Raw genomic sequence first — 27,508 nt, forward strand, 5'->3', positions numbered from 1 at the left:
AGAAAGCAGTGAAGTAGACACGTGGAGAGTACATGACATTTGGCCATATCACGTAATGTGAAACAACGTACGAGTATTGGTTGGTCGTTAATAATTAAATATTACGTTTTTCCTTTATTATCCTGGTGCGCCAACAACTGATGTAAAAAAATGTTAAATATGCGAGAACGGCTTCCATCTTATGTACTTCCTCAAACCGCCGATAGAGTCGGATAGTCCATATCCGTTGAAAACTGTCCCAATAGGGCCGAAGCAGGTATCCAGTGATGGTGGTGGTGGTGGTATTGGTGGTATGATGTTCTAAGGATGATGATATTCAAGTTTCACGCCTTTGTGAACGGGGAAGGGGAGAAGGGGGAGTAAAAGAGAAAGGATAGAGAGGGTCAGAAATTAAAAGAAATGAGAAATTAGAAACGTAGAGATAAAGAAATCAAATTAGTAAGAAGGGAGGGAGAGAGAAGGAAAGCGTTCACGACAGTCCCAAAGAGGAAACGAAAGCTAAAGCGCGTCTCGCGCTTTTCTACGGATGTGGGTGGGACCCTGCGGGTACTAAATCTCGTCTAGGGAGCCACAGGGAAGTGATAAGGCTCTGAAATTCGAGGTCAAGGTGTCTGTGGCTGCTTGAGACTCTGCACAGTCCATGATGATGTGCGCCAGGTGACCAAAACAGAAACAAGTCTCACGGCGTGGCGATGACGCGAAGCCCAGTTTGTAGCGAAAGGCGGGTGTCATAACGGACTTGCATCGGAGTCTGTGGAGAAGGGTAGATCGCTTCCGGTTGAGATCCTTCACGGGGCATGGTTGGGAGCAGTGCTGCACTTCCAGTGATGCATGATATACGTCGACGGTCCAGTTTTAAACTTACGCCTCTACGTGTAGCCATCTGCTATTGCTGCTTCTTCTTTCCTAATACAAGCGTATGTATGCTCGTGTGGCGGAATGAACAATTAAAGCAAACAGAGCGTTTAAGCTTCACAAACCCCCAACCAATCATCTAAGCAGTTCAAGTTTCAGCGGCACACCCTGACTTTTCGTCAAGTGCCGGAGAAATGTGCACATACGCCTAATAAAAGAATCAAATCTGCCTGAGCTGGCAAACGGAAAGCACACTCTACAGTCCTACACTCCTACACTACAGTCCTACACTCTAAAAACAGAATTTCATCGCACAGCAACCTGTGCGCCAACCATTGCCACAATTATAGGGCTATGACTTCTGATTCGAGAAGAGAGGGTTGCGTACGCCTGTTTGTGTGCGGTGAAGTTCTGTTTTTAGAGTGTGCCCTCAGCGGACAGCTGTTTCGGCCCTATCATCAACTATTCAGCTGTCCGCAGGCAGGAAATTCTTGACGAAATGGTAAACGAAATGTACTTAATGTGTACAGAATTTCTCTCTTTCCTTGACTCTTCGTATAGCATGGAGGCATTCAGGAGGAGAATTCCTCGGCATGCACGGCCAACTTGCTGATAATTTGCGTTGCAATTTCCTCCAAGAAAACATGGCACCTTATATCGGGGGTCGGCTTTCACGAGTTATACAAGTTGCGGTAACACGATGTAGAGTCGCCGTCCGACGTATCCGAAACGCACGATCGCGTTGCATAGCGAAGACTGCTGCAACTCCGTTGCAATGTACTTGACAAGTACTTTAAAGTACAATTAACAGTACTTTGTACTCTACTTTCACTGCATTTCGCGTTAGGTTAATTCTTCCCAACGCGCAAAACTCGACAGGTAAACAGCGCCATTCCGCGTTGAAAAAATAAATTGAGGTCAAACGTTGACCAATCTTCTTCAAGGTATTTCCTTAGCTGCTGAGTAGCGGAACGATAACGTGACAGAGTACGCATGGCGATGACTTGCAGTGCAGGGAAACGGAGCAATCAAGAAGCGCAAGGCGATTGAAGGCATTGTCTTCTCAAGGCGAAATGGTATACGCTGTAGTAATTGACTAGGCATCAAGAGGTCTTCAATACACAATGAGGATACTCACTGTATTGTGCCTCGGCGGCCTTGACTCGATGAAGCCGTGTAAGGAGCAGAGGACAACAACAACTGCGTTTGAAGACGTACCATCAATGGTTTTCATTCTTGTGCCGTCACGGCACACGTGAACGGAAACACGATTAGGAATACGGTGCGGGCGGTGAAAGAAAACAATTTTGACTCCATTCGCCTCTGTTCGGTTTTCTTTCTTTCTTTTTTTCAGTTGTATAACTTTGATGGGAAATCTGAGAAGAGCGGAAAGTGCACAATGGATTCGCTGTCTACCCGCCGTTCTCTCGTGTTACGGGCACATAAGTAGAAGCAACATGTCGCTGCGCGTTAAAGTGGCGCCTAAAATGGCGGCGTAAAATTCCTTGTGGCGCAAAGTTGATCCACGTGCGGAGTGTCGTGCCTACGATTATGGACTCACTCACGATCAAAGTTAACTTGCCTCGTATCATGAATTAATGCGCCACTCTGGCGTACCTGAAAACTCGCAAAGGGACTTCAACAGAGTTTCTGAAATAATACGTTTTAAAAGACCAGATATATTGACAGGCAATACGTGTATCAACAGCCACGTTACTCCCATCTTCGTTTAGACATACCAACACCAACAACAACTTTATCTTGTGACATAATTGTCTGCTTCAACCTGACTTTCCGAGAAGGAGCAAGGCACGGCTAAACTGGGCACAGCGTCTGTGGAAGGGACAACCAGTGTATTGGTAACCTCATTGATTGATTGGTTTGCTGCGTTGGATCGCATTAGTGACACCGTTCCCAACGGTGGACGCCGAGCACTCATCAGGATAAGGGAATATGCTCCTGTTCCTCGTAGAAGAGTTCTTTCTCCCTTCGCTGCAATTAGTGGTCTGATGAAGGTGAACGGAAAAAAGGCGGGAGACTACATTCGGGACCCGGCACGTGTGGACAACTGGGAGTCGTACAGGTCCAGCTCAAGCTTAATTAAAAGAGTCTGTCGGCCTTGCATTGCTCTGAATCTTGCTCTCTCTTTGTCCTCCTTTCTCGTTAAGTAACCCTCCACCGCAGCGTAGAAAGGGTGTTGTCACGAACATGGTTAGATGCGAGGCATCCAAATAACAACAAATTGTAGCCCCGAGGGAACTATGATCATGAGCAGTGACGGCTGGTCGTTAAGTCGTTAGATTCACCTAGCACATCTAACGTATACCGTATTTCACGCCCTCTCTGCATATCCCTTAGAAGTCCACAGTTCCCTTAGAAGTCGGCCCAGGACGCACATTCCCCCATTGCGTCAGTCGTGACGTTGCCCACCTCTGTGAGGCCGACAACGGCGACCCCTTTCAGTACTACCACCACCACCACACCCTCTCCTCCCCCCCTCCCCCGCCGAAGACACCTGGTCTAAGCAACTTGTACCATGCCACGCGCTGGGGTTCGAACCCGTGATTTGGGACCAGTAAGCGGACATGTTGCGGACGGAACCCCTATCGTCGGTACTTGTAACAGCTTGGCAGTGGTATTTGGTGAAAAATACTATTTCGTTAAATAAACAAATATGAATTTCAAAGTGCGTATAATTAGATCGGGGAAGACAAGGGCACAGCTTTCGCTCTGGCAATTCATATCACCCTCGGTGTATTAAAAAAGGGCGACCTCTCTACAGTTGTTTGTTTATCGGGAACTGTAAATACACATCACACAATCGGCATCATATAACGGCGAGCGGGACTCATACGTGAATGGTCATAGTGATTGGAACAACGATAATAAGGGCAGTGGAGACTATGTGTGTGAACGTTGTCGTGGTATACTAGCATGGAAAGGAGCAACATACCTTTTGGCGCACGCTCAACTTCACCGCATAGCACGCTCCTAGTCAGTGGCGTAGCCAGACCTCCAAGGTAAATGGGGCTGAGTACGAACCCCCCCCCCCTCCTCTCTGATTTCAGCTTGTTCCAACACAAATATACCTGTGCATGCTGCAAGGTGAGATATGAAAATCTAGAATATTTGAACGTTAAAATGTGATTGTGTACATATAGGCTGTCATGGCGCGGGCGATGCCGCGTCACGACATTGGAAGTAGTTTGAAAACCCCATAATTTCAAGACTAGAGTCTAGAATGCTGCCTATAGACAGACGACAGAATCAGCAAGGCTCCTAGCCAACCATCATTCCGAATGATATCATTCTGTGTCCTTATTTGCTGAAAATGGGAGGAGGCGCCTATCTAGGACATACTATGCATGTAGTGCTAGTGCGTAGTGCATGTGTGTAGTGCTATGCGGTCAAGAGCGCTCCCTGTTGGTGCCTAAAAATCCGCTCTCTAGAGATAACTGATAATGGTCCCCCTTCTGCAGCGCATAGTTCAAATCATTCATCAACGACATCAGTGCTGAGCACACAACTTCGAGCCATGCCCCAATCGAACGGTCTCGTCGAGAAGGCTGTGCAAGAAGCGAAGAAGCTTCTCAAGAGGACGACCTGCGACAGCGATCAGTATTATACAGCACTGCTGGAATAGCGCAACACGCCTAGGGACAGCATCTTGAAGTCTCAAACTCAACGACTCAACGACTTGGTCGTCAGACTAGAATGCTTTTGCCGTCACATCCAGCCCACCTAGCACCCGAAGCCGTAGACCCTTCCGAGGTCAAAGCAACGCTGACGAAAATCCGAGAACGTCAACGTGTGTACTACAACCGCGGAACTCGAGAACTCACGAAACTCGAGCCTAGATCGGCAGTGTCCGCATTCGACAAGCTACGTCGTGTTTGGGCACTAGCCGCCGTCGTGAGTGCCGCGCCTCAACCAAGATCGTATGTACTACGAACGCCTGAGGGGGTAGAACTACGCCGCATGAGGGAATACATCAGCGCTTTGCCATCAGAGCAGCAACCTGTTCCTTCTGCATCCCCGGCATCAACAGAGACTGACCCTCCTGGACCAGCTACAGCGGCTGTACAAGCTCCCAGGCGTGGAACAAGGCTACGCACGCAGCCACGGAGGTATCCAGCACCAGAGAACTGAATTGTGTTGGACAGTGGTGGTGTTTCGTTTATGTACTCGTATTTCTGTTTGTATACAACTTCGGAAGAAACACTTGTGACAGGTGTCACAAACTGTAGTAAGCGTTTTTCCATGATAATTTTCACTCTTGTTTTTAGAGTGGATGTAGCAGATAAGCGTGTTTCTTTTCTGCTGTGATATCTGCTATTAGTTGTTCGCGTGTTACGTTGGGGGCGTTGTCGCGGCCTCTCTTCTGTCTCTAAAATGTATTTCATGTGACAAATAAAGTTGATTTGTGTGTCTGGCTCTGAGCTGTTCACAGTTACTAGCTTCTGAGGCGCTCTATCGATCAATGCATATAACTCCTACACGGAGCCTGAGATTTATCAATTCTATGTCCGTAGCGTAACTGTTGGCCATTTTTCAAGACTCCATTTCTTTTCTTTCGTTACGAAGATCTATCATATGGCACCACTCTCACACAACTGCTGTTACCAGTATCCCATCTTTCCAATTATCTCGAGGCAATACGGAGAAAAAGAAATCAAATCAGACGGCCTCTGAGATATCGATAACAATTTTACCGACGAGCCGATTACTCGCCACCTTGTTGCAGAACTGCGAACTTGATTCGTTTTCTTCTCCCTTTTGCCTCCTCGGCGCAGCTGCTCGCAATAAATGCCGTTATTCCATCTTTTTGCTTTCTCTTACCACTTTTTGATGAGACCTTCTATCTTGAAGTGACATTCTGTACACCTTCTGTAATATGACTTGTGGGAGGCACCGCAGGGTACCGCATGAAGCTTTCTCTGCTTTCTTTCTTTTTTATGCTATGAAAGTGAGGTTAGGCGAGGTTTAGAGAAAATTATGGAGATGTTGGCCCCTACAACCGAGGGTGTGGCTACTACAAACCGCTTTAGAAGTATGAATAATAATACTAATATAATTGGAAGTAGATGAATGAATGAATGCCTGTCGTGCATTTACATGTTACGAAGGTTAAATAGCAGCCTGTGTCTTTCCTGTTTTATCAACACTTGGCTGCCACCTTGCAAAGAAAAGCAGCGCTGCTGAAACTTTGCAGCATTTATCTCTGCAGACGCTAAGTCTACGTGAAGAAGTGTTCATATTCTGTGCCATAAACGGATTTTCGCCTTTCCTACCTTTATCGTAACGAAGACAACTACCAAAGGAGTAGTCCAATAGGGAAGTATTTACACACGTTACCCGCAAAACAAAGAGTCTGAACGTTGATGGGATCTCGGTTTTATTTATCGTGTCTCGATTTAAGCGAAAGTACGATTTTAAGTGCTATCGTTTGCCACCGCCGGCTGCACAAAACGAAAAAGAGTAACACAGCCGGAGAAAACGAAACTCATAAAGCATCTCGGCTGCTAGTGTTAATTAGAATCCGAGCTTAGAACACTTAGTGGAATCACTTCCGAGGAAGCGAGTGCTTCCAAGCGTGAATGCCCGCCTTGTAACGTTATTCCATGCACAGTTAGTTGCTTCTGGAGTTTGAGATAACATCCTCTGCAAGAAGAAAGAAGGTAACGAGGAGCTCCCGAATGGCGGAAAGAATATCTCGGAGGCTGGTCCCGGTCACCATGACGTGTGGTGTTGTAGTCCGCGGGAGATGTGGGACCACGTGAGGTCGGATGTAATTTTCCTTCCGGTTTTCCATGTACGGGGAAAACACTCAAGTGCCCCGAGACCCTGTATACGTCCTCGAAAGCTGTATTTTTATTGTTTTGTGTAAACCATATACGCAAAATGAAAGCATCAGCTCTTTTTCATTCTGCGAAGCTCCTCCATCCACATTCTAATAGCATAGGTGGTGGTGGTGGTGACAAGATCGGCTTGCCGTTGTTTGCCTCGCTCTAAAAGCATTGGGGGGGGGGGGGGGGGAGGGTAATGGCAGGATCGGCTCGCCGTTGTTGGCAACACGCCCTTATGAAAAAAAAAAATTCCAGGGTGTATACGGACTGTATACAAAGTCTTGCGTTGGGTGGGTTAAAGGTAGATCAAAAATATATACAGCTCCTATCTAGTTTTTATATAGCTCTTCTAAGAAATGGGCGTGGGAGTCGCTACAAATTAGGTAGCCAAAACGTATACAAACTCGAAAGGATATTGTTTAGAAACTGGATATATGTTGGCCCCAATTTCGAAACTGGCTGTATACAGTTAAATGTATACATATTGTATGCATAAATTCTACAGGGTGGTCCACCAACCATGATAGAAATTCATAGTAAAAAACGTAAGCCCCGGAGAGACATGCGGTCAAGGGTTTTTTTTTCTGCCAATAACTTTTGCCACATATTGGTAACATTTTATTTCTTTTCAATTGACGGAAAGTTAATTTCTTGAATTGAACTCCGAAATTTCCCAAGGCAACCTAACATTTTCTTTGCGGATATGGGTTCCCCGTGGTCATTTTACTCAGTATAGCACATAATCCCACTCGTAATGCAATGGCAATTGCCGAAATAAATTCGCCGAAAATCCGTGGAAATGAGCCTTTGGCTCCGCCTCTTTTTTGACGGCTCGTAGTTTGAGCGCAAAGCTGCGAAGAAAGGAGGTTACATTGACACGCCACACGAGGGCGGAAAGGGTTACAGGCCGTCAGGTAACTTCATTTTTTATAAGATAGCTCTGATTCCCGCAGTCACCGCGCGTGTTTGTTCCGTGGGTAAGGCTTAAGAGTCCAATTCAAGAAATTAACTTTCCGTCAATTGAAATGAAATAAAAAAGTTACCAATATGTGGCAAAAGCTATTGGCAGAAAAAAATTCCTTGACCGCATGTCTCTCCGGGCCTACGTTTTCTACTATTAATTTCTATCATGGTTGGTGGACCACCCTGTATATGAACTGTATACAGGCAAAAAAGGCCCTCATGTCTGCGGTACATGAGTACCCACAAGAACACACACAAAACAGTAGATAGCAGCAACAATTCACTTTATTGGCCACTCACGAGTACGTACCTTTCAAAGTATATCCATTTATCATCAACACACATGAGGGTTGAATTCATGGGGCACCAAACTTATAATGGTCGCACGCTGAACAACAACGAAAAAGAGCACACCTAGGTCCTCGTTTCCGGTCCAACTTGCCTTCCTGCCGCAAAAGCACTTGTAAACCCCGTCATGACAAGCAAGAGTCTCCACCACATTGCTTTCTCCAACACTATGCTTGTGTCTCTCTTACGGGAGGCCGCTGCGTCATATACGCTCAACCTGCAAGACATATCGTTCCAGAAAACACTATAACAGGAAACTCATGCAGAGTAGTGTAGAGACATATGACATACTATTTGCACAAAGCATACAGTCGCCAACGGTTTCATCTGGTGTTCTGTCTCCCTGTCGTTGTCCGGATCGCCTGCAAATAGAGTAAAAGACAATGAGAACGCATTGTGCAGCCGAAGTTATTACTTCACAGTTATATTCATTACACACCTGAAACGGCAAACATCCTGAGGGTAAAGAGCGATTTGGCTTCAGATCCGCGTCTTCATTCTGATATTTCAAACGAGACCGACTGGCGGTTAGAATAAGAAACGCTTCCATTTACGGACAGTTGCAGTGTCAGACGGGTTGCTGGAACGACAACATCAAGTGGGAACAACAATACAAAGCCTCTAATACGCTCCAGACATAATGGAACGCACGAAATTATGCCGACTACATGTGGCGACGAGAAACGAGAAACGTCCGTTACAGCAGCCAAAGCGAACCGAACAAAACGGCGCATGCGCAACAGACTGCTGCGCTGGCTGGTGGCATGGTGACAACAGGCTCCAACAGCTCCCCATAGAGCCCATAGTTTGAAATAATTCACACAACACTGGGCACACGACCAATGAGAGTGCAACGTTGAAGAAATTATGCAATGCCAGTCGGCCAATCAGGAGTCTTAACTTTGGCTGAGCTTTCGGCCGGTTCTGGCTACCATCGACTTCTACCGGATTTCACGCCTACCGCCGTTACCCGATATTCAAAATAACTGAAGCTTCTTTTGGCTAAAAGAAATATTTATTTGACACAAAGCACCGATTCAAAGATCTGATACATGGGTGCACTGTGAATACAAAGTCCACTGCGTTGTTGACGCACTGTAACTAAGTTCGAACTTGAAGCAAAACGAACACAGCCCTCGAAATCCGACACGACCCGAGCGTGTTCTTCACTCTCCAACCGCTCCAACTCACGAAGCATTCCAGTTCCGGAGTTGATAGACTGTTCGTGGGATAATAGTCGTGTCCAGGAACAGCACAACACACGTTGAATCACATCGACGCATGAATAAACCAGCAAACACTTCTACAAACTTCTGCCGATTGACGCCACTGAAACACGGAACACAAGAGGACGCCGTGCCGGCCGATTTAATGATGAGCATCTTCTTTCGTTGCTTGCAGAGCGGAAGGCACTTGTGTGGCACGTAATCGTAATCCTGTCTTTGCTGTCAGCCCTCAAAATCCAACGGCGCCCGAACGCGTTCTTCACTCTCCAACCGCTCCAACCCACGAAGCATTCCAGTTCCGTAGCTGATAGACTGTACGTGGGATAATAGTCATGTCCAGGAACAGCACAACACGTGTAGAATCACAAAGTGTTCTGGCGATTGACATCACCGAAACACGGAACACAAGATGACGGACGCCGTGCCGGCCGATGCGAGCTATTTCGAAGCTATGCGAAAACGCGGAAACTGTTGAAACGGCCGCCGGGACGCTGCACGCACATGCGCGCGTAGAACATGCGATTTCAAAACATTGTCGACCAATCGGAGCGCGCACACAGTCTAGGCCAATGAGCTTGCAACGTTGTAGATTGGCGTACACTCTTAAAAATCAACTTCACTGCATAGCATGCTCCTAGCCAATCATAATCTCGAATGATATCGTTATCTGCCTTGATTTGCAGAAAACCGGAGGCGTACGCCTTTTTTGTGACAATTATGAACAGCATAAGTGTCACAAAAAAGGCGTACGCCTCCCGTTTTGAACAAATCAGGGCAGATAACGATATCATTCGAGATGATGGTTGGCTAGGAGCGTGCTATGCGGTGAAGTTCATTTTTAAGAGTGTAGTGGTACATACTCTACAGCCGCGTCCTCGGTTACCTGAGGAGGACTGGTGACAATGCAGGGACGCCCTTCGCGGGCGATCCCGTGTTGAAATGGGCATGGAGCCGACGTCTCAGTTCAGTCGTTCAGAGGACGAGATATGACGTCGGTATAGAATCGTACTATCTCCTGAGCTTGTAACGGTTCCAGGATGTTTCGGGAAATACTGAACGATTTTAAAGTCTCTGTCAACGTACGGCGCGTGAAAGAATGGTCAATCACATGGCGCACTAAAAAAAACATATATGTACTTACTATGTAAGTATACTATATACTGTGTAAATTCCTTGTCCAAAATTCATTCCTTCTGTTTTGCATGCGAACATTATGATCGCGGCGAATCGCCCACCCCATCACCATCCAATGTATGTGTGTGTGTCTGTGGGTTCAGAACGTCATTAAAATGCTGCTGCTGAATACAGACTGAATTCGGAGTAGTAACAAACCGGACAGAAATTTCCCTATAAAAGCTGTATACAGTGTGCTTGATACAGAAATTGGTAGGCTGGCTGGTTACAAAGTGGTTAGGAATTCCTGTTTAGAAAATGTATACAGTGCGCTCAACAGATCCTGTATCTAGCTTTAATCAAGTTTCTATCTGCTAAATTGGGACTGAATAGGCTGGATAGGTCCTGGTTAAGACTTATATACAAACTAGAAAATCATTTTCTAAAGTGGGCGTCGTCACGACTATAGCCAAAAAGAAAAAAAGTCGGATGGAGGGTGGAGATGCGTTGAGGGTGCGTGTGTTCGTCGGGGAGAGCAAAGTGGTAGATGGGTCGTAGAGCAAGACCCGCCTCCTGCACAAACAGAACAAGATTTCTTGCTTTAACGCAACATTCCGCATAAGAACCACCGGGGTAGGGATGTCCACTAGCGTGCCAGAGCTGAAGTGAGGGAGATGAGTTTCGCGCGCAGAATGGTATATGCTCGACAGTCTCGCATGATGTGCTCGATTGTTTCAGGTTCTTGACAGTGACCACACCAGCTATGACCCCTAGAGCCGATCTTGAGTAGTTGAGAGTTGGTGAACGCAGGTCCAGTGCGTAGCCTATATATCATGGTCTGTATGGCTCGAGGAAGGTTTTTCATGGGAAGAAGGGGGCGATGATGGTGCATGATGTCCCGGACCTCAGGGTGGTGCAGTTCAACAAGCTGCTGAACGGCCATTTGCCTGTCGGTGTCGTCTGGAGCTGGTAAACAAGGGCTGCAGCTCAGGTGGGCCGAGGACGCTAGCTGATCCGCCCTTTCGTTGCCGCCGATACCGACATGGGACGGGATCTATTGGAAGGCGATATCTCCTATGGTTTGTTTATGCTGAGCGCACGATCTTCTGATGCCTCGCGCTAATATGTTGTCACACATAGGGTTCATCACGTCCCATAGGGAGCTTCACGAGGCTGTGAGTTGGACTGCCCTGGCGAACCCTCGCACCTGGACCGCAGCAGCTGCGTGTAGGAGAGCCAGGAGCTCTAAAAGCATAGGTGGTGGTGGCGTAATCCGGCTTGCCGTTGTTGGTCTCACGAATGTGGGCTGCGTCACGACTGTAGCAAGGATGAGATGAGATCAGGTGGTAACAGATGAATGAATGGTGACGGCCGAGAGTTACGATGTAAGGCAGACACTGCCAGAGTTGATGAGAAGTCCGAGCAGGGCTCATAGCCTTTGAGCCAGGCCCGATTCCTGGAGAAAGCAGACGAGGCTGCGAATTTTGGAGTATCTTTCCGTGAAAGCGCCTCTGGGACGTAGGATATCATCCACCGTACAATTCCTCCAATGGCCAAGGTATTTCTCCTGCACCGCAGCACATGCACCGCAATGCAGTAGGATATGTTCGATAGTTTCAATTTGCTGACAATGTATGCAGTTTGCGTTGTCTAGAGAGCCAATCTTGAATAATTGTGATTTAGTTAAAGCGCTTCTTGTTCGCAATCTGAAGAGCAGGGTTTGTGCACTGCGGGAAAGGCCTTTCAGTGGGAGATCAAGTCGACGATTTTCCAGGATGTCCCGGATCCCAGGGTGCTGCATAAGAACCTCATTGATGACCAATTTTCTGTCGCTGTCTCCCGGGGTTGGCAAACTAGGGCTAGTGCTGTGGTGCGCAGCGGAAGCAAGTTGGTCCGCTTTTTCGTTGCCGCTAATGCCGACGTGGGAGCGGATCCATTGCAGGGAGATGTCTCCACCGATTGTCCTGTGTTGGGCACATGACGTTCTGATACACCTTGCTAGCAACTTCACCGCATGACACGCTCCAAGACAATCATCATACCGAATGACATTGCCCTCTCCCCTGATTTGTTGAAAGCGGAAGGTGTACGCTTTTTATGACACATCTTCACAAATCACTGAGCTTGCTGTTACATATATGCAAGGAAAGACACTCAAAACCGTTTGTCCAACTTGCGGTTGGGGTTGCACAGCACTGTACAGATGAAGGCTGCTGTAGCTCTAGTGGTCGTTGTTGCCTCACGACGTAAAGTTACGAACGCCGCACTAGCCAGGACAATACGCTATGCACGGAGGTCAACTGTCTCCGCAGCTCCCCAGTTTCCCTCCTTCTCTGAGGAGCGACCTAACTCAGCGCTAGATACAGGAGGCCTGCTTAATGGCTCCTCTCACTCCTTCGCACTTAGACATATAAAGGCCGTCAATAGCAGCAGCCAGTCAAGATGTCAGCCAATCGCAGTAGACGATTTTGAAACACAGGCCTTCTGTGGCTGCCCATCCGGCTTATGGCGGCTCGTCTGCATAGTAACGGCCGCTGAAAGCAACGTCGTGATTGGCGGACTCTTAATTGTTACGTCACGTCGCTCAAGCGATCAGGCTTTATCTCTAGGTGGTGTTGCCTAACTGGTCCCTCTCCCAAATAAAGAGGCAATATTTCAAGGTGAGGCGCACCCGGTTACTTCTGTGAACCAATGCCAGTCTACTAATACCGACGATTACTCCCGCGTGAGTGGACAGATACTTCGTTACGTGGTTTCTCCACACTTTAGCCTCTCTCCTACGCGAAGACAAACTGTCGTTACGTATAGCCAATGCAGGCCAGAGGGAGTCGTCCGTGTTCTGGCGTGCGCGTATCTTACTGGCATAGCAATGTATCGCAGTTTTTCAGGCTGGTCCGCTGGTCCGACAGGCTGGTCCGCAAATAAATACGACGTCTGTTTTTTATTCAAAATATCTGTCTTGCAAAACAGACGTCACGCATATTTCTTCATTTTTCTGCCTTTTGAATAGTCGTGGAATGTAGGTGTCACATGGTTAATGAGCCAACGTAATGCAAGCACTAACGGCCCCAGAAAACTTCTCTTGTAGAGCAGCCTCATGGACTTCCCAGGTTTATTCGCACACTTTCATTTGAATAGTACAAGGGTAGCTGGAATGATATGAGCATTGTGTAGAAAGCGGAGATGCTTCTTTTTGTCCTCAGTATAATATCGTGTTGGTACATTGCTGTATTCCCACATGGACAGGGGCACTATTATAGCTGCGTTACTCTTTTGTCTACTCTGAATATATGCGGTAGTTTATCATGCTAATTATATGCCGAATTTGCTTCCAAATGAAACGAAACGGTATACGTGGTGATAAGGCATAGTAGTATACTTCGACGCGTTATAAATCACGTCGTGAAGTTTCACGAAGTTTGTATAGCAATAAAGTGCACAAGAGCGTTTCACATCACTAACTAATCGTGCTGGCCGCTAGAATTTTAACTCCTGAGAATTTTCTTGTGCGTCTTCAAAGTGATGCTGTCTACGTCTAATCTTAAGCTATTTGTGTTATGTGGAAATTTATTTAAAGATTACGGGCACACGTACACAGACATTATGCGGCACTGTTTATACATTCACGCTATTTACAATTTTTCGCGTGACTATTTGTGAAATATTCAAAACCTATGTGCCCGTATGTCTGTGAGCAATATCTATGGCTGGTAAGTTACTTTTAAGGACGAAAAGCACAGCGCCTGGCATCCAACTGCTGTATTTCCGTAACTTCTTACACTGCCGGTAGCAATGTTAATCTGACCAACTACCGCAAGTAAAAAGCAGATACCCGAGCACCTCCCAAGTGCCAAAATTAAGGCGATTATCTGAATGGTCCTTGGAAAATGTGTGACTCCCTGCAGTGAGCGTTACTGTTGTTTCTCCATCGTTGTGCGAGGTTTTCGTATATAGTTGCCCTGTGTACGTCCTGCCTTTCGGTGTGCGCAAGAAATACGCGCACTTTTTTTCGACGTGTCCTTTTTGCTACGAAGCTTCTTGCATTGGGATGAAGCGGGGTTCGTTTGCGGTTTTTCCACCGACGGTGCTGCACGCCTCATTAGGCGTCATTCACGCTGACGTTTCTCGCTCTGCTTGCCCCCTCTCCTCCCCCTCCCCCCACACACTACGAAAATAAGAAAAGGACGCAAAGCAGCCATGCCTATAGCTTGCTGTCATGCGGAGATATCGTTCCACACGGTGGTTTCCTTGTGAGGTCACTCACGCTGTAACTGCATGGCTGGGTGAACAGCGGACTCTTAGCTGCACTTTTGTTTCGACAACACTATGCTGATAACGATCATTTGTTTTTTGTTTTTTTCAGCCACCGTCCCTGACACCCACGCAGACAGGCTTTCATTGCCGGAAAATATAGTATACTCAGCACTGGTCAACGATCAGTGAAGCTTATAGACACACAGGGACGAGAGACTGAAAGTTTGAAATAATAATGATATTCACCTTGCTTTTTAGGAAGCTGTATAAGTATGGCTGAATACTCGGAAATACATAACAAGATGAAGACGAAAGGAAATTGTCTCTTTTGAAACTCGAGAACATTTCTAGCAGAAAAAGGAGAAGACTGTGACAGGGTGACAGTATAGAACCGTTTACATGTGTTTAGAGCGCAGTACCGAATGCAGTACCGAATGAAAAGATAATCTAAACAAAGTAATCTAAGATATGGAATAAGTTAATAGAATATGAAAAATACGCCGCTGGCGTGGAAATAGGTTGCGCTGCTGCTGTAGCTGTGTAGTTAGTAACAGTTAGTGATAGTTAGGGGTGGATAGCGGTAGTGAGTGGGTCGGCTGCATGAATGCTAACGCATTTCCGCCGCGTTGACTATATTAATCGTCCTTCAATTTTTTTTTCCGCTTTCCTTTTGCGTCGCACCTTTCGCCGTTTTATGCGGACCACGCAGGTCACGGAACTAGTAGTAGGTCTGCACATAACAGCTGCCGCTGTAAAATGGAAATTGACACGATCGCTGTATAAGATACTCAGCCTATGGAAAGAGTCAATACCGCAGACAGGAATTTACAATAGAATTGTTAAACCAGCAGCAAAGCATCTGTACCATGCATGAGTACAAGTTAGAGGCAAAATGTAATTAAGTTACAGTTAGAGTTACTCATTTTTGAAACCCTTGACGTATAATAGTTATAATTACAGTAACTTGCTTACTCGTAATTAACTATTCATAACGGCTCAGTGTTTTGTGGTATCATAACCACCAACTAGCCCGCTTTCTCGTCTTCATGTGTCATTAATTACTTCGGAGCACTGGTGACATGTCACAAAATCTAACCGTAGCATACATCACGCGTCGGAATGCCAGTTTCGTTAAGTTTCGTTTCGTTTTGTTTCGTTTTGCTTCCGACCAGTTTTCTCGGCAACTTTTCTGTCAACATTGGATTGCTCTCAGCACGAAAGCAACAACATTTGCAAGAGGATCGGCGGGCTCTTTGATCTCATTAAGCAGCAGAATGTGGGGGCTTACCAATTAATCATTCCCTTTTGCAGGGTGAACAAATCAGCGCGCTCTGCATTGGCAAACGGCGTCCCTCTCTAATTACTTTTCTCACAGTGCAGCGATGCAGGACTATTTCCCACAGCCGTTCAACCCAATTCTCCCTCTAATGGCGAAAGTGTGGCCATGTTCTGTGTAGCGAAAAAGCAAGAATATACGCTGCACATAAATAAGCGAACGAGATTCCACGCTATAGGTGCTGCGGGTTCCGTACGTAAAATGGGAATTGGTGTACCACTAGCGAAACAAAAAAAAAAAAAAAAAAAAACCGTTCGTAGAGTTTAAGGGCTGTGAGCAGATATAACTGTTCCCGAAAGCCATTGAGCGAAAATTATGGAAATGTGGGAACAGCTTGTGGTCTGCCTTTCCGCGAGCGTGCGTGGGAGTCTTTTTATGTCGGAGTAGGAGGCCTCAATCTGTCGCGACCGCTTCTTACCTTTTTCTTGTAAACGTAAACGTTTATTTATTGTCTATGACTTCTTTTCCCGCCTATAGGTCGACGAGACTTGATGCCTTCCAGTAATAATAAGTAAAACATAATATGAGCCCAGTAGATTTGTGGGCGACGAAGTGTTCTGTATTTAGCGTGTTATGTACATTTTGATCAGAAAGCAACTTCAAATCTTAGCGTAGTCAATGTTGTTGACACATGTAATAAAAGCTGTCAATGAGATCTGTGCTGAGAACAACGGAAGCTCTAAAATGTCAAGACTCGTGATGGTGATGTGATAAAGAAAAAAATGGGGATGATGCTGGTCAGCTCGTATTTTGGCAGTTTGGCACGGGAACTCACTTGGGTTGGAGCCCGAAAATGGGCCCGCGCACTTCGTGCTCGTGCGCCAATTTGTCCCTTTGGTCTTCTCCTGCTTTCCAAATGTACAGGGCATTTTGACTATCTTAAAAAGTACCAGACTCCGTTGTTATGTACAACGTTTGTCAAAGAAAACATGTAAAATTTTTACGTATTACGAACTATGTACTCGCACTCTGCCTTAAATGCCTCTTCGACCCGTTTGTACAGGAGATGTTGTTCCACTACATGAGTTCTGATCGGCGATGATGGGATGTCTCAGAGGGCCGGATGTGCTGGGCAGCTTCTCAACCCGTGGCCTCCTCCAAATGCCGTCCAACGCGAGACGGGCGATCCGGCCCGGAATAACGCTGCTTTATTTCCAACATCCCGTTATCAACAATAAAGTGCAAACATTTCTCCTCGCAAAATGAAAGATGTCCGGTTACCATGACATCAAAACAAAAGGAACAGGATTCATCCGTTCCGTCCTTCGTGATTTATGAGCGCAAGAAACCACAATGTGCACTTCCCCCCCCCCTATCTCTCTCTCTCTCTCTCCTTCTCAAGAAGCTCGACAATGCGGAAAGGCCTCGGATTCGTCTCCCCAAACGATCTCCCGCGATGATTGGACAGATCGTTTGGGGAGACCAATAAGAGAGCGCGTTTCGCATTGTCGGGCTTCCTAAGAAGGAGGGGTGAGAGGGTGAGCGTACATTGTGTTTTGTTTTTTGTTTTTTCGCTCATAAATCGCAAACGACGCAACCGATGACTCCTGTTCCCTTTGTGTTGGTGTAAAGGTAGCGGCGCGTTTGATTTCGCGAGGAGAAATTTTGCACCTACGTGTCCCTTTAATTGCGTGTCTACATTCAGTCAAACTCTCTGCTCTTCATTTCTGGTTTCCTCACGCCCCGCCCGTGAAGTTCATTCCCCCAGCCTTTGTACCTTCCCGTCCACCCGAAAACAAAATTCCTTCCTGGGCTCGCTGTCCCGCGCGATTCGCGCACCCACGATACAATGTGCATCGCGAATAAATGCATGGCGCGCTTCGCCTTTTGCCTTTGTTTCCACGAGGACAATGATCGAGTTCAACGTTTTGCGCATATCACTTTTTTTCTTCTTTTTCACTCTAAACGGCTTTTGTGTGTCGAGGAAGTTTGTCGCGCTCTTTGATCGACCCAAATCGTTTGGCATGTGTTCCGCAATTTCTGTTCGAAACACTCTGTCGTGGAGTCGCGTGGTAGTGTAAATGCGGTATAGTAGAATAATGTTACTTTCGTCACTTGTTACTGGGTTGGTAATGTAAGCAACGATCAGGTTTCTTTGGATGTCGTATTCGAGTAACATAATTTACAAAAATGGGTAGTTTCTTGCTCAGATCAAATCAGTGGTGAGCAGGATCGATTACTAGTCCAGTGCATGAACCGTTGCAAAAAAATATAAAAGAAATAAAGAAAATATGAGCACGCCCGTTAAAATGTAATGCCAACGAATACAGCAAGAAATGATAAAGAAGATGAGTGAGGAAATTTGCCACTTCAAGGAGTCATGGAAATATGTCAATAGCAGCAGAAATTAGTCACAGAAATAGGTCACATGTCCGCACAAAAAGTAAAAGTGCAGCGCGCAATCCTGGTGTACAAAGAGCCTTCAATCCCGCGTGCCAGAAAAGCTCCTTTCTTCTGCTGCCAACCTGTGACGTCACATTACCCGCCCAATAGTGAGGCGCGCGCCTTCTTTTTCTTTCTTTTTGCGGTTGTATTTGGCGCTGCCCGTCCCGTGCTAGACACAGAGAAGTCGACTGGTCGCCTAGCTCCCTTGTCGTAACAGACAATTCTTGCAGCCAATAAAAATGCTCATACGATCTGACGTCACAACACACACCACAAGCAGCTGTGAGAGACCGCCACCGCTGCGCGCACTATTGTTCGAAGTGCGTTCCATGCTCCTTTAAAGGCCCAACCGCATGAAGCGTTTTCTGATCGGTGCGCCGCGGCGTTTGTCGAGCGGCAGGCCACAGCGTCGCGGAACGAAAGAGACGCGACGCCCTCAGCGAATTCCGAGACAAGTGGTGGTGGACAGCAAGCGGCGTAAGTAGCGCGCAGAAGTGGTCAGTCAGAGAATAGCCTTAGGACAGCGTCCGGTCGCGCCAGTTCTTGGGAGGCACTATAAATGGCAACTCGCAGAATGGCTCGTTTGGATCGTGTTCCGCAGAACATCGTTACGAATGTTAAAAATGTAATACGTATGTCGGAATGTGTGTAATTCAGCATGTAAAACACAAAGGAGAAGGTATGGGACAGATTGTGAAGATGTCAGCTGCAATGGTGCGTTCGCTCCGTCTGTTCGGGTACTTTGTGAAGTTTAGCATGCGGTACGACATCCACAACGAATGTCACCGTGCCTGCTCATTGCTGCAGTATCCTATTAATTATAATGTGGTATTGCTCAAAAGTACATGCGTGTGTGTGACACTTCACTCCTAACAAATCTGTTTATGAACTCATCTGGAGTTTGTTTCATTGAGACGGTACAGGAAAGCTAGATGTTAACATTGCCTTGAGTTTGAGGGGAAACACATAACGAGAAGAACACACGACAGACTCACGAACCAGCAATGAAGCTACCAGCAGAAAAGCTAGCTTGGGACGCCATCCACACGCCGTTGTAGAAACGCTGCATGCAGTTAGCGTTGGCCGTTTCTCGACAGCGTGCTTGGCCGCTGGGAGAAACTCGGCACTCTGCCACTGGAAAAACGCCACATGCGATAGAGCCTTAATACGCAGTAGCAAAAACGCTTAAATAATAGCTGAACATGGGCGCATGTTCGCTCACGTGTTTTGTGTTGACCCGTGACCGTTGAAACTTTTTGTTCTCCACTGACCGTATGCCACCCATATCCTAAAAAAAAAAAATAAAAGAACAAGCCGTCGAGAAAACAGCCAGTGTTTGTTCTCATAATAATAAAGTGTAAGGGGTGCACGATATATTATTTCCGTTAAAGTAATGGAATGATCATCTATTACAAAATGTTCATGTACAGTGACAATACTGATTATTTTCTCCTTTTTCCGCAGGTGAGTGACATTCTTTGACTACACCACCTCTACTCTCGGCACACAACATGTATGTTTTTTTCTGTTGTATGGCATGTTCCTCCCATCTGTAAAAAGTGAGTACAAAAGACATTGCTGGGTTGCCACATGAATATCCCGGGATGAAAAATAATGTGCGTATTTTAAGGGTTTTTAATGCAGCTTACCTTCATCATTCCATACATCAGATTTTATCCACCCTGCACTGCTTTGTTGGATCGAACAGTCGCTGAAGCTGTAATAAAACAAATGCACTTAGTAGAAGACAACATAACAAAAGTATATACATAGCCCAAACGCTGACACCGGAGGACCAACTCGATGAAGAATGAACAGAACAAAAAGAAAGAGACTGAAGTCTGGGTTAGCGTGTGCTATTGACCTTTCTCGCGTAACTTCAAAACTGACTTCGGCTGGCACTATAATAACGGTTCAGCTTTCCGTGGTCTTCGGGGTTAGATCGTGATCGGGCCAGGTCTCCTCATTGATGTTGGGGCCGTTATTAGGATGGCCTGTTTGTGATCAATCACTTCGTTACTGTGACTTTAATGTCTTTTCTTTTTAAATCCTCTCGTGTAACAAGTTACTTGACAATGAAAAAATGGCTAGGAAGCAAGCGAGCTGGTGAAGATGATGCATAATGTAAAAACCCCGAGACTAGGGAACACGAAGGGACAGACACAACACGAAGTCTCAACGAACACGAAGTCTCTTTCGTCTTGTGTCTGTCCCTTCGTGCTCCCTAGTCTCGGGGTTTTTACATTATGCAACAAGTTACTTGTTTATAATTGCGCGCGTTTGTATTACATTCCGTTGCTATTACCCTGCGAGTTTCCAAATAAGGTTTGATATTGTTCGCTAATACTACGATTTGGCTTTGCTGGTACTCGTGAAATACTTGAAATATTCGTGAAATATTTTCTGAAATACTTGCATGAAATTTGCGAGAAAATTTGATATCCCGGAATTTGTGTGGTGCTCTTGTCCCATGTTTCTTATATCAAACGCATTACAATGGAAGTGGTCTACCTCTACATAGCATAATAATTCTGTCTGTATCTGCTCCTGGTCCTCGCGCCACTGGTTCTGAAGCAGTGTTGTAATAGTGTACTCCGATGTGCATGTGCTCTGACCTAGAGCCCTATACGGCCCGGGCCGGGTCGAGATTCTTAAGCTGTCCGCTAAGGGTCGGGCCGAGCCCGAGCCGACAAAATACGCCAGCACCGCGGGCTGGCTCGGCCGGGTCACGCATCTAACTCCACACAATGCAGGACTATTAGTTCATATCATCACATGCTTGCTATATTCCTGTGCATATATTCGGAAGCACAAGCAAAGGACACTGCATTTTGCGTGTGATTTAACCCTCTCGTCATAGAACCTTCTCAAAGCCACTTCACGTGGCTCCTGCATGACTCCTCACATCTTTCACAATCACGTTCGCAAAGCTTGGTGAGAGGGGTAGGGATTTGGGGAAGGAGTTTATTGGCAACATCCTCGACTTCCATGAAATCTTGTAGTGTACCGATAACGCGCTTGCACGCGTGCGATCCGGATTTAATTTAGTCTCGTGCTGCTGCGGTGTTAAACCGCCAGTTCTTGTGTGTTTGTGGCCTTGCCTTCTCCTATAAACGCGTAAATCACGACTGGTAATGGTAGGTCGGGCTCTATTCGGCGAGTCACCCGGACGGCCCGGGCCGCATAAAAACAGAAAGGCCCGGGCCGTCCTGGCCATTTTTCAATGCGCCCGGGCCGGGTTAGACCCGGAAAAGTCGTCCCGTGCAGAGCTTTACTCTGTCCTCCTCAGAGAGCAAAGCTTGTTTGTGGTTCTCCTGGTTCTGCCTTGAACTGATTATGTGTCCCGTATGAGATACGAAACGTCTGTATTAAACAGTCTTCTCTGTTATGTTGAGCCGGAATTATTCTTTTTGTTTTGTACATTATTCTACCCGGCTTTTGGAGTATTTTTGCAGTGGTTTAGAGACATCACGCACAAGTCTTTCACGTATTCAGTGGATCCAAATTTGTCACTACCTCTCCCAGACCGATTGCCACGCTACTGTACCTTCCCCTTGCACAGACTTCGCCACTCTGTAGTCTCCACCCCATCATTCAAGTACAGGATCGGTTACTGTTATATAAGCTCTTGAACTGGGCGTCAATGATCGAATATTGAGCACGTCGTTACAGAATGTGAGCTCTACGAAGTGGAGAAGGGGACACCCTCGTGTTCACTTGAATAGTATCAACAACAAGCCATTTAACCTGGCTGCAGTTATGGGCCCTTCTCAAAACCCTATGCAACACCGTCGATGTCTTCGAATGCTTATGGAATTCCTGATAGAACCGGTTCTCTCCAGATACTTCAGTATTATACTCTGGTTTCCAGTAACACTGGAAATCCTTTCGGTGTTCTATTTATTTATTTATTCATTCATTCATTCCTTATTTCATTCTCCTTTTGTTTGTATAGTCAGCGTTCCGGCTTCTCGGAATCTTCTTTATATATATATATATATATATATTCGAAGGGTGTTTTCGGAACGTTTGCTTATTTCCCGATTCGGAGCCTTTCGTCATTTCCTTTGTGATTACGAAAAATAAAAAAAAAGAAAGAAAACAGTGGAGAAGAAGCGACGGCTGTGGGACGACGTACTCACGAAAAGAATTAAAAGTGGTCTTGCAAAAGCGTTTACTGTTATGCGACAGGACTTGTAGACATTAGACTACAACATATGTATCGTGATCGCCTGGCATAATCGTAAGGCTGCTTTCGCTTGCGTCCCATCTTACTGCTAGCGTTTCACCAACTAGCTGCCCTTTCAAGAAGGCAACTTGTATGGCATCTTCGTTCCCTTGCCCACATTGAGGATAGAGAGGAAGCATAACTCGCAGAAAACGGGAAAAGAAAACAAACCCAATGTGACTGGACATTTTCCGAGCAGACCTGGGAAATCGATGAAATGACATCAAAATGCCCTCAAACGCCCTGCCTGTTCAGTAACTCCAATGTCGAGGTGGCTCCACAATGTTAAAACAGATCTTCACAACATAACAGCATCCCATAGCTAGGCGTCATTCAGAATGATATCGATCTGCCTCCCGATTTATTGAAAGGTATACGCCCTTTTTTTTTTTTTTTGACACATGATGTACAGTGCAAAGTGCCCTAAATGCACTCTAAAAACAGAGGGGGGGGGGAATGGCAGGATCAGCTCGCTGTTGTTGGTTGTTGGCTAAAAACAGAATTTCACTACATAGCACGCTCTTGGCCAACCACCATCCCGAATAACATTATTCTGCGGGTTGGTTGACCAATCTGACAACTATACCCAAGCAGCACACAATATTAGACCCATATTGGCTGGTCATTGGCGATACGGGTCCAATATGGGACCCGTTTTGCCAGGATTTCCCCGTATTGCCCGTGTACACCCCATATTGACTGAAAATGCAGAAAATGGTACGTACCCGTGTTATGCAAATGCCCAAGCAGCACGGCAAGATTGGACTTCGAAGCGTATGAAATGCCCAATTCAACACGTCGTTACATCCAACAACTTCCCGCAGATGATGCACATTGCTCGAAACAGTCAACGTACATGGCAATCCAACTGTAACATTCACTGCAACTCAACAACTCAACTTTCCGACTTGCTGCAAACAGCCGCCATCTTGCTTCGCGATGCTAATGCCAATCGGTCGAACCCACGGAGAGCGTGGTCGTTTGAGCGAAATCACGCGTCCTACAACTAATGCGCATGCGCGACACTCGGACCGGACGTTTCATTCGGGCTAAAATGTCGCTGGCTCCTCTAATGACAGCGGAATTGCGGCAGGTCAAGTAAAAAACACAGTGTTTGATAGGAGTGGATGTCTCTTCCGTAACGCTAGGTGCTTTCAAGTTACTGCAGGTAGTGTGAGTTGCTGAGGTGTATGTCCGTCACCTTCACGACAGTGTTTCGCTCCTTTGTACTCTAGGAGCGGGTTCGAAATATTTGGTTCATACACTATTGCGATCCCAATGAAGGCTTCACTGTCTGGGGTTTTTCCTGGGTTTTCCTTAGACGCTGTCAGACATATGTCGGCACAGTTCCCTTAGAAGTCGCCCCAGGACGCACATTCAACCAGAGCGTTAGTCGTGACTGTAGTAGTGAAGTTGCCCTCCTCTGTGAGGCCGACAACGACGAGTTCTTTGAGCACTACTCCGTCACACCACCGTCACCACCACCTCTGTTTTAAGAGTGTAGGCAAATCCATTCTATTTTCAACAAATCAGGCGAGAGCAATATCTTTGGGATGAAGGTTGGCTATAGGAGAATGTTATGTGGTAAAGATGCTTCATAGATGCTTACATAGATGCTTCGAGCATTGCTAAGGCCCGGTTTCACTAACGCCGGTTAACACTTGAACCGAGATCAACGGTCCCTTAACTTGGATCTTCGTTAAAGGGAGTTATTGTTACTGAAACATTCACCACGTCACCAACTGTAACGTTTGCAAAAAAGAATTGAGCGTTAACTTTAAGTTTTAGCAACGCTTGATCTCGGTTCAAAGTTAACCAGCGTTGGTGAAACCGGGCGTAAGTGAAAGACTGCTGCACACTAGATTTGTGTCAAGGAAGCCACCCTTTTTTGCCGGGGTGCTGGTAACCCGCGATGCGAGGCAATCTCGACACAAAAGGGAACGAACAACCAGTCAGCAGGGCATGGCTTTGCTTGCTGAGCTCTCGGCTACTGGAACCCCCTACACTGTTAAAACAGAGGGGTTTGTCGAGACAGGCTTGCCGCTACTTGATTTGTTGAGAATGGGAGGAGGGGTCTATCTGGGACACGGAACGGTGGTTGGCTGGCAGCTTACTATGTGGTGAAGTTCTGATTTAACAATCGAACACATCCTGCGAGACTGCCGAGCATACCATTCTGCGCGCGAAGCCCATCTCCCTCGCTCCACGGGCTCGCTAGCGGACATCCTCTACCCCGCTAGTTCTTCTGCCGAACGTTCCGCCAAAGCAGGAAACCTCATTCTCTTCCTGCTGAAGACAGGCCTTGCTCATCGACCCATCTAATATACTCCACTCTCCCCGATGAACTCGTGCACCTCACCGCATCTCCATCCTTCAATCTCCTCTATCCTCCATCCGTCCGTCCTTCCTTTGTGTTTTGTTTTGCTTTGCGTTCTTTTTCTTTCTTTTTTTTTTTTTTTTGCTATAGTCGTGACGACGCCCCCTTTCACCACCCACCACCACCACCATACCGCCCCCCCCTCTGACTTAACAGCGAGCCCTTTCACCACCACCACCACCTCTGATTTAACAGTGTAAGGCAGTCCTTTCTTTTCTTTTTCTTTTTTTTTTTTTATAAATATATGAAAACCCAGAAACCTCTCAAAACAGAACTTCACCGCATAACACGCTCCTAGCCAACCATCATATCTAATGGCATCGTTTTCTCCCCTCGGGGCTTAATCGCTTGCACGCGTTACGAGCTAACTTGGGGTGGGGCACTCGTCGAGAAGGGCACGTGATTAAACACGTGCACGGCGCTCTTAGCGCGATACGTGAAGGGCGTGGTATACGTCACGCGCAATGTGTTAGGTGCCCATCTTTTTGAATTTTCCGCCACTCGTTAGCTCGTAACGACCGTAACGACGATGAAGCGATTAAGCCTCCTGATTTGCTGGAGACGGGAGGCGTCCGCAATTTTTGTGACACTTATGAACTGCGTAAGTATCACAAAAAGGCGTACGCCTCCCGTTTTCAAAAAATCCGGGGAAAGAATGATGTCATTGGGCTCAATCTTGATCAGCACATAGCGATCGTTATAGCTATTTTTCCAAATTTGCGCGCTCATTCCGTCACGCGCATTGGCCGTCAACCGGGGAGCACGAGCGTTTAGCAAGCGTTACGAGATAGCGAAAAGTTCAAAATCTAGCCCGTCTCTTACCCCCTACAAAGCAGAAGAAGATGGTTAGCTAGGAGCGTGCTATGCGGTGAAGCTCACTTTTAAGAGTGTGGCACCACCACCACCCATTACCCCTCAATTTTTCCGTCAACGCCTCGTGCTTAAAAGGGCACTAAAAGCGCAAAAATTGCTGATTTTACTTCCTCCTCATACCACTCAACCCACCATCTTATCAATCAATCTTGTGCCCTCTTGTCAACTTAGACAGTTGAGTATTACTGCGAGCATATAGCTATGAACACTATACTAACTATACTGCCGAGGAAACTCCATCGACGCGTGCATGTCTGCAGGAGCTGCTGTTCGAGCTCTTACATAGGTCTATATCTGCTTGCATAGGAACATGTTTTGAGCATCCAACCTGCATCGTTAAGGTTCCCATGGTGACGTAGACACACCGCACTCAATCAAAGCACATGCGGGGCTTCTATTCTTTTGCGTGCGATTCCCTGGCATTCGCTCGCGCACGTTGAGCTGCATGAATATAGCGTCCCTATGGAGCACTAAAAGGCGTCAGCAGTGATAGTGCGTAAACGAGTGTATCTGTGTGTGTTTCAGAACTGGATATATCGAAGTAATGTAACTCGATATGTTTAACTATGCATTGGGCTTACGCGTAGCGTACTACTTCCTGTCCACGACGTACCACCCTGAAAAGTGCTCGCAATAGCTCCCGTTACACGCAGACTTCAGGTCTCTAGGTGGAAAGAATAGAAAAGTATGAGTTTAGAGGGAGAAGATCGAAAGTGTGAATGTGGAGACAAGCATAGCTTAGTTTTCGTGCAGGTATTTTGAGGGCTCCGAGGTGAGCAAATTCGCAATACCAGAGATGAAAACTGCGCAATTTTTTTTCGGTAAATACCAGTGGTGCAGAAATACTTCACGAATGTGGTTCGTATTACGGTGCAATTTATTCAATATTCAGCACTTCCTTTTTGTACCCTCTATAGGGTAAAAAAATCGAAGTTGAAGACAGTTCAGCTATTTCGGTGGATCCTTCAAACTTTACAATGTACTTGCTAACAGGTTCCGAAAACCTTGACCATAGCTCGTAGTGACGATAAACAAAGTATGTATTGCGCACCGTCCAAAAACATCGGAGTACATATTTTCCTGACATATTCTCCCACACCTTAACCCGCACCTTGGGTAAGTTGAAGACGTCGTAGAAGAGAGTGTGGTCAACTTGATGACGCGCTAAAAAGTGCCCAAATGGTATCGAATATAGTTCCCGTACCACCGAAACTATGGCATGCCGAAGGAATCAACACATCACTTCGTGATATCACACCTCGTGCTGTGCACTCAGTCCACTGTGTTTTGAACAAGGTGCATCGTAGAACCTCCTCCTGCGAAACCTACAGTAGCCCATTTGATTGTGCGGGAGCAGGTCCATTCCTATACATGAGCGTGTTATTTTCATCGCTAGGATTATTCACGTTAAAAGGACTACCGCACCCGTCGCAGTCGGTTCCGAAACTACAGTGTCATTCTACTCCTCGTTCATCACCGACAATGACGACGAAAATCCGACGCGAATTAAGGCTAAACCACATGGAGCGACAACTAGCGCGATTTTCGCGTCGCGCGACGGGCCAGCGACGCCGCTCTCTTTTGGCGTATTCCATTGGGAGAGCAGATTTTGCCCGGCGCTGGGTGGGGTGAGTGCAGGCTCCCGGCGGGGTCCCACGGGTTTGCTTCGTCAATGGAATGCTAGCAATCGTTCGAGGTATACGA

At 46.5% G+C, this 27,508-nt stretch overlaps 1 protein-coding gene across 3 annotated transcripts in view; it reads left to right on the top strand.

Moving 5' to 3' along the window:
* Window positions 1–27,508, top strand: part of LOC135385724 (mucin-2-like) — a 289,375-nt gene that overhangs the window by 183,260 nt on the left and 78,607 nt on the right. The window contains exon 1 of one of the 3 annotated variants that reach the window (XM_064615205.1): window positions 19,852–19,885. The exons of the other annotated variants lie outside the window; for them this stretch is intronic. Coding sequence (XP_064471275.1) covers window positions 19,864–19,885 — 22 coding nt within the window. The 5' untranslated portion in view covers window positions 19,852–19,863. Of the gene's footprint in view, window positions 1–19,851; window positions 19,886–27,508 lie in introns of those variants that run through there. 3 annotated transcript variants of the gene reach the window in all.

Source organism: Ornithodoros turicata, chromosome 2 (assembly GCF_037126465.1).
Source record: "Ornithodoros turicata isolate Travis chromosome 2, ASM3712646v1, whole genome shotgun sequence".
Taxonomy (NCBI): domain Eukaryota; kingdom Metazoa; phylum Arthropoda; class Arachnida; order Ixodida; family Argasidae; genus Ornithodoros; species Ornithodoros turicata.